The sequence below is a fragment of the Penaeus vannamei genome, chromosome 22, assembly GCF_042767895.1.
Source record: "Penaeus vannamei isolate JL-2024 chromosome 22, ASM4276789v1, whole genome shotgun sequence".
In the NCBI taxonomy this organism is placed as follows: domain Eukaryota; kingdom Metazoa; phylum Arthropoda; class Malacostraca; order Decapoda; family Penaeidae; genus Penaeus; species Penaeus vannamei.
In genome coordinates, this window is record NC_091570.1 from 12,997,576 (window position 1) to 13,005,075 (window position 7,500).

The 7,500-nt window shown below is 37.6% G+C and overlaps 1 protein-coding gene across 3 annotated transcripts in view; it reads left to right on the forward strand.

Annotated features, from left to right (window-relative positions):
• Tgs1 (Trimethylguanosine synthase 1) overlaps positions 1-7,500 on the forward strand; it is a 31,749-nt gene that overhangs the window by 9,511 nt on the left and 14,738 nt on the right. For all 3 annotated transcript variants that reach the window (XM_070136617.1, XM_027354888.2, XM_070136616.1), the window contains exons 2-4: positions 686-847; positions 3,302-3,383; positions 4,891-5,813. In XM_070136617.1, coding sequence (XP_069992718.1) covers positions 690-847; positions 3,302-3,383; positions 4,891-5,813 — 1,163 coding nt within the window. In that variant the 5' untranslated portion in view covers positions 686-689. The remainder of the gene's footprint in view (positions 1-685; positions 848-3,301; positions 3,384-4,890; positions 5,814-7,500) is intronic.

Sequence of the window (7,500 nt, forward strand, 5' to 3'; positions counted from 1 at the left end):
ACTTACCTGCATCTGACAAACACAAAAATACTCTTTCATAATAACAGTAAAGGGCAATTACCTATTAATATCTTATGGTTGCCTTCAACTGTCATTATTTACATATAAGTGCTATTGTGATGTCATCTTGTCCTGCTTGCCCGGCTATGAAGCTGGGCAAAATGGACAAATTGTCCAGGAAACAAAAGTTAACAGTTAAAACATCTTGTCCAATTTGTCCAACTTGGAAGAAGACTTCCAAATACAGCAATATGTCTTTGGTGTAGTTGCATCATAATTCCTTGTATAATGCAACTTGATTATTCTAAAATGATATGTATTTGAAATCTGGCAATTATTCAGAATCAGATCATCAATGGAAGCTGTGTTGGGACTTTGTATTCTGGCAGAGGCTAACAAATCTACTACACATATATTTTTCACAATGAACCTTAAGCTGGCTCTGTCTTTCTTGATGAATTGTCAGAGAGGTTGACAAGATATCAAAGTGTGAAGCACAGAGGCCAAAGAGTCAGTTACACAAGCATAAGAATCACAGATTTTGATAAGCATTTGTTGCCTTATCTACTTTCTGCCAATCATGTTTATGCCTGATAGATATGTTTTTAACTTTTGATCTGTATGGTCCTCTTCTGATTATTTGCCTAAAACCTGACTAATTCTACTTTATGTTTGACTATTACAGAAATATGAACGTACCAACATTCATAAAGACAGAGTGGTGGGGGCATGGAAGAGCCATTTTAAGATTCTCTGCAACTGAAGCAAGTAGAGAAAATGCAGAGGCAACATCACAGGATAAGGGAGGCGGTATCATTGAATGCTATGTGTCTTCTTTAATAATCAGGTATGGGATTTAACTCCAAGTGTGAGATATTGTAATGTTTAGGTAATTTGTTATTATACTGTAAAACATAGGTAGATGTACAATATGCCCTCCTACTTTGCAAGAACATGATCAGCATACTGTGGCTCAAAGAAATTTATATAGTAGAAATCACTGAATTATATGGAGTACTCTCACATTCCCCATCCCCCCAAGGTTTCCATCTTTACGATTTCATCTTGCTCTTACTTTTTGTATATATAATGTATTTCTTATGTAAATGATGGTTTATGAATAGAAAAAATGGCCAAAAGCTTTACATATTTTACTCTTAACTTCTACTGTTACCTTCACTTCCCTTTCTTCAAAATGATAAATTCTTCCATGTCTAACTTTATTTCTTCTGAGATATAATTGAAAAGTATAATCATGCTACCTTTTTTCTTCTTTCCTCCAGTGTTCCCTCAGAATACCTTGCTCATTGTTATTTTGGGGGGGGTTAGAAGACGGAGACTGAGGCCCAGTGTAGGGGATTGCCCCTACCTTAGACCTCAACCCTTGCCTCAACTAATTTTGCATGGTCTTTTCTTCTCCCCCCTTCCTCCTCCCCATCTTCATCCCCTTCTTCTGTCCCATGGACATGGTATTCCCTTAGTTAATCACCTAGCTCTTACCCTTTGTGGGGACCTTACCCCATCTTACCCATTTTATTCGTGTTCACCATGGCCAGTAATGATGATTGTTTACCCTTATTAGGGCCATTAAGGCTTGCCCCTACATCAACTAGCCTATCTGAAATTGATTTTGTTGGTTTTCTGATCCCTTCCCCTTGTTTTACTACAGCTCTAACCACTGATACTAATACCCCCTCCCCGACATTTGCTGACAACTCTATCCATTCCAAACCACCCATCCAGATCATTACTTCAGAATACACCCATTCCTCTCTCCCAACATTCTCCACTCCATCTCCTACTGCACAGTTTTCGTCATTGTCTACCCTTGCTTCCCTTATTACTACTCTTCATCCTTATTGTCCCCTCCCCCACAGAACTACTCCATTCCACTCCACCCCATCATCCTCCTGCCCTCATCCCTGTACTGCTTCCACTTATGCAAACCTTTTGAGTACTCTTTGGCCATGCCAAGAGGGATAGATTCCTTGTGATTCCCCCCCCCCCCCACAGCTCCTTACTCTGAGAACACTCTTCTCATTCAACTATGTCTCCAAGAGAACTTTTGTTTTTCAGTCATCTGCACCCAACTCCCCTCCAGATAATCTTGAAGACATCTAAAACTTGATAAAGATGACCCAAGGGAACACTCCACTCTCTCTTCCACCCTCCAATCCAACTGATCCCATTCCCTCTACTTTTAAAGTATTCGCTGATAACCATCCTACCCCCTCCTCATGTTCCCCCCTTCCTTCTACACTCTCCCAACACACCCTTTCCTCTCTACTGCTCCCACCTGAATGCTCACAGGGATCCCTTCTGTCACAACAGTGTCCTTCTCCAGACTCCTCCGCTCCTGACACTCTTCCTGATACTTTACCACCTTCCCCAGGCCCCTTATCTCATCCCCTGTATTATTCTCCTCCAACAGCCACCTCTGTTTTCCTTAAACAATGTCCCTATTCCTTCCCCAGCCACAGATACACTGCAATTCACTCAAGCAACCTTAACCCTTCCCTTTTTTTTCTTTTACTTTTACTAAACTCTTCTTCACTTTATTTGCTCCCCTCTTTTCCCTTTTCATTACATAACATCCTATAGCACTCTCTAATCTTTAACATCTAACACATTTTATGATAATCTTTACCTCTTCTTTACCCTTATTGCCACAATACTTCACCACAGTGCTATATGACCTTTGGTATCTAGCACATTTATTTGTTCCAACCATTTATCATTAACCATTCTTCCAGTGTTGTAACCTTTGATTCCTTTTGGTAAAATAACTATTTTGCAGCAATGTTTCACACGCTTATCTACTCTGCGCTGGAAAGCCATGAACTATCCTATATCACTGCACAATTTATGACTGACCTCACCTGACCATTATTGTATGTAAAAGTAATATATCTCTTGTTTAAGTAGCCTAATGAAGTTTTAAGATATTAAATAACACCATTTTTAGTCTACCCTCCCCCTTAGGTATTTCTAAATGATACACAGTACAAAGTTGCAAAGTAAGAGGATGTACTCTATAAGAAAGGTGGTAGAAATGGCAATGTTTTGTACATTTATTATATAAAGTAGTAAATGTTATTTTAAATCCAGACTTTCTTCACAGTCTTCAAATGCATATGATGTTTTTTTTATGTAGTTATTATAGTACCAATATTCAACCAATAAGAAATTGAATACAAGATTACAGATGATGTTTATTTTAGAAATTTAACCAAAATTATAATAATTGAATATTGGTGTAAAGTGAACCATGATATTAATGCTAACATTTTAACTTTACTAGTGAATATACAAAGAAAGGCCCAAAAAAGGATGCTGAACAAGATGAAGAAAGACCCTGTGGTGAAGCTGTTGAAGAAGTGAAGGTAGGAATATTAAAATTGCATATCATAAAGCAACTTGTTAACCTTTAGAAGGTATTCAACATTGTAGAATATCCATTGTAGGGAAAGATGGTTGTGCATCCCTACTGTATGAGACTTATTATCATTATTATCACCCATACCAATATTTGTTATTATCATCACCATTATTGATATCTGCATCATAATCATAACCACTACCAAAATTATTGATGCTATTATTGTTCAAATAATAAACCTGAGGTGGTTGGCTAAAATAACCTACCCCTACATATTTATTTCATTTTATATGTTTGTTTAAAATTTTTGGCTGCATCATTATCTAAGGTTATTTGAGGCCTATTCAATATATTGCAAAATGGTGAGGCTTGGGGATGAAGCCCCTATTTAAGGAAAGGTCAAACAGCACTATGATAAAGTATTGTGGCAAAAATGGCAAAATGAGTTAGCAAATAGGACATAATATGTCATATGTCAAAGGTTTGTAGGTACTGTAGGTTAGTATGTTAGTGAAAAGGGTAAAGAGGGAAAAGCAAACAGAATATAAAGGCCGTTCAGGTCTGACACAAAGCAAGCCCTTCACCCTTTCAGCACAGAAAGGAAAAAGAAAGGGGGAGAAGTAAAAACTATGTAAAATTGGATGAGGCAAGTGATGAGGTCCATGGTAGGGGTGATTCCCTACACTGGGCCTCAGACTTTGTCTTTTAAGCCCTACCACCAACCAGGTGCCAGTGGGTGGGAAGCTTGACATATATGCCATGACCATTGTAACATTATGATTTTAGTTTATTCATTGTGTATACACCTACATTGCTCCACAAGTGCTTAGTCACCAAGTAGTCAGTTACTAGTTCTACTTATTTCACTTGTTTACTCTTTTCCTCGATTTATGGAAGAGCTTCTTTTATTTTTCATTGCTATTAACATACTGATAACATTATGTCAGCAATAAAAAAGATAACAGTATTAATACCAGTAATATTTGACAAAATCTTGAAAATTCATGGAAAGAAAAATCAGTTGACGTCATATACGGTCTACAAAGTGACTCTGTGGGGGTTGAGCACTTGTAAAATGGTAATATTTTAGCACTTCTGTTTTATTTTTTCTTCTTTTAATTTGTTTTATATGTTCTGTTTCTGTCTCATTCTTTTACTCTTTACTCTTTTAATATTTTCTTCTTTTTTGGGCGTTTAATTTTGTGTTTACATCCTTTTATGTTTTTTCTTCCTTTTATTATTCTTTTTCCTTATTTATGACTCACTGTTGTCTATTGGAACAAAATATTTGCATGTTTTCTGCTCTTAAGATTTTTTTATGAGAATATGATAAACTGTATTTGATAGTTTGATTCTAAAGGATTATTAGTTTTACTTGGTAGAGTGCATTCTTTAATTGCATGATAAAATGAGTGTCTTTGTAGAGTTACAGAAATATAATTTTTTGTTTTATATTATATTTCTAGCTATTGTTCAGTATGTCTGATATATGATGTACTATTGTATTCCAGACTGAAACATATCCTCCAGATGTACCTATAGAGATATGGCAAGACTGGTTGATTCACTGGGAAGCATGGAAGGAAGTGTACATCTCACTCTCATGGGTGCACAAATATAAAAAACTCTGTAAACCAGATTATATTGAGTGGTATGACTCATATATAGAAAATTACCCTGATGTTTTACCCTTGATTATAGAGGGCCTTGGAGAGGTAACAGAAGACCTGGAGTTTTTACATAATTGCCCCCAAGAACAAGAGGATTCAGCTATGGAAATAGAAGCACAGACACAAGAAGGAAATGAAAGCAAAACTGATTTCAGTAACAGTGACAAATCTAACTCTAATCTAAAAACAAATGAGGGGGAAGAAAAAAAGAAGTTAGATGCTCTTTATGACAAACATTCAGAAGAAAGATACTGGATACATTTGAGGAGGTTCTTGTTGCTGAGTGGTATTACCAAAACAGACAAACTTGAAGAATATTTCAATAGATCTGCAAACCTCAAATATTCTGACACTGAAAATTACAGTACATATATGGGTGCTTTGGAGGAAGAATCCTGCTATAATACATCTGAAAATAGTTCTGCATTGCCTACGACAGACAACAATCCAAAAACTGTAGATACTTCTCCAATGTACACCAATGAAGGAGGCTTTTCTTCAAACAAAAACACAAGGAAGGCATCTAGAAAATCATATGATGATTCTTATGAATGTGAAGAGCATGTAGAGAAGAAATTTAAAAGTGCTGGTGAAGAACAACAGATTACAAATAATGAAGAAAATGAAAATGAGTGTATTCTCCAAACAAAGGTACTGGAACAAGAACGATCAGATGTTACTTTTGACATGGATGATGTATCACAAGTAAAGAGTATCGAATGCAAGAGAGGGAAAAAAAAGAAGCCAAAAAGAGCTGGGCTAAGGTAAGTTTTAAGGTAAGCATGCATATATATGTTTGCATTTGTGTGGGTGCGTGTATGCTTGTGCATGTGTGTGTGTGTGTGTGTGTGTGTATGTGTGTGTTATAATAATGATGATAGTAATAATAACAATAATGATAATTTATGGTATACTGAGAGGAGATGCAGCCAGAGGCTGAAAATAAACAGAAGAAGAATGGAAGTACAGTAGGTGAGGCAAACATTACTGAGACAGTTTAAGCAATAACAATAATTCAAATATAGCATTAATGTTAATTAATTGGCTTGACAATCATTGGGATTCGGCAGTTCTTGTAGTGATCCATAAGGTCCTTGATTTGGACCAGCTTGTTGCAGGAGTGGAGAGCACGATGGGGAGGGGGGGGAACTATGGTATGTGTATAATCCATTTAACTCACAGACCAAGCCACGAGGCTTCCATCATGTCCATGTGCTTTTAAAATTACCCAGGATATATGCTTCCACCAGCGTAGGTCACATTTTGGCATGACCCAGGCAGAGCTAGCAGAGAGCTAGCCACTGTTACTGGGGTAAGATCCTTCCAGCTTGGATCTCCCCAGGGCTGGCTGGCCATGCCACTGCTCAAGCACTATTTGCCAAGCAATATGGCATACATGTAAGTCCAGACCAAGCCACATGGCTTCCATGATGTCCGTATGTTTTTAAAATTAGCCAGGTCATCTGCTTCTATCTGCATAGGTCACCACTGGCCATTTAAGAAGGCATTCATTGGTGTGACCCAGGCAGAGAGAGTTCACTAGTTGCTGTTACTGGGTTAAGACCCCTCTAACTCAGGCCTCCCCAGGGCTGGCCGACCTCTCCACTGCTCAAGTACTTTTCCAGTCTTGTGTATTATGTCTTCATTTACTTGTGTTATGCTCATAAGAAATAAAAAGAGTCAAGCTGTTTAAAGACTGTCACTCTTCCACTAGTTCTTACATGGAGGTTCACCACCTCTTATAGGGGCCAAGGTGTGTATGTGTGTGTTTGTGTTTGTGTGTGTGCGTGTGTGTGTGTGCGTGTGTGTGCGTGTGGGTGTGCGTGTGTGTGTGTATGTGTGTTTGTATGTATCTATGCACATGAGCACATGTTTATATCTATTGTACATAGGTATGTGTAAGTATATTATATTTGTACATGTCTTTAATCCAATCACAACCAGAGAAATACTGAACAGTGTTTTAGGGTGCATGCCGAGACAGCTTCTCAAGGGAAAATTAGAAGCACATGAAACATAAAATGACCCCACTCTCTCTGCTCTTGATGGTGACATATACTATTTTTTAGGTAATAAGGCTAAAAAAGAGGCTTTAAGCTTACTTTTGATGGGTTATATCACTTCAAAGAATGTAACCAGGGTCAAACAAGTGCACAATTGTTTGATATGCCTAATTTGGAGCAGGCTTGACTGCCCATGACCCAAGTATGTCAGTCATCTCAACGTATGGGGGTATGATGTAATAGGACTGTCATCTTGTGTCTCCTGGCATTATTGGTTTAAAGCTGTAAGGGGGCTCATACATACTCAATTAAACTGTGCAAATGCCAGTACAAACTGGTTGGCAGAAGTCTAAACTGTTGCTCATACACTTCTCAGTTAGATTGTGCTAAATTGTTCAGTTTTGTCATGCTCTTACCCTAAATTTTGCAATGGCTTACATGCATGAAA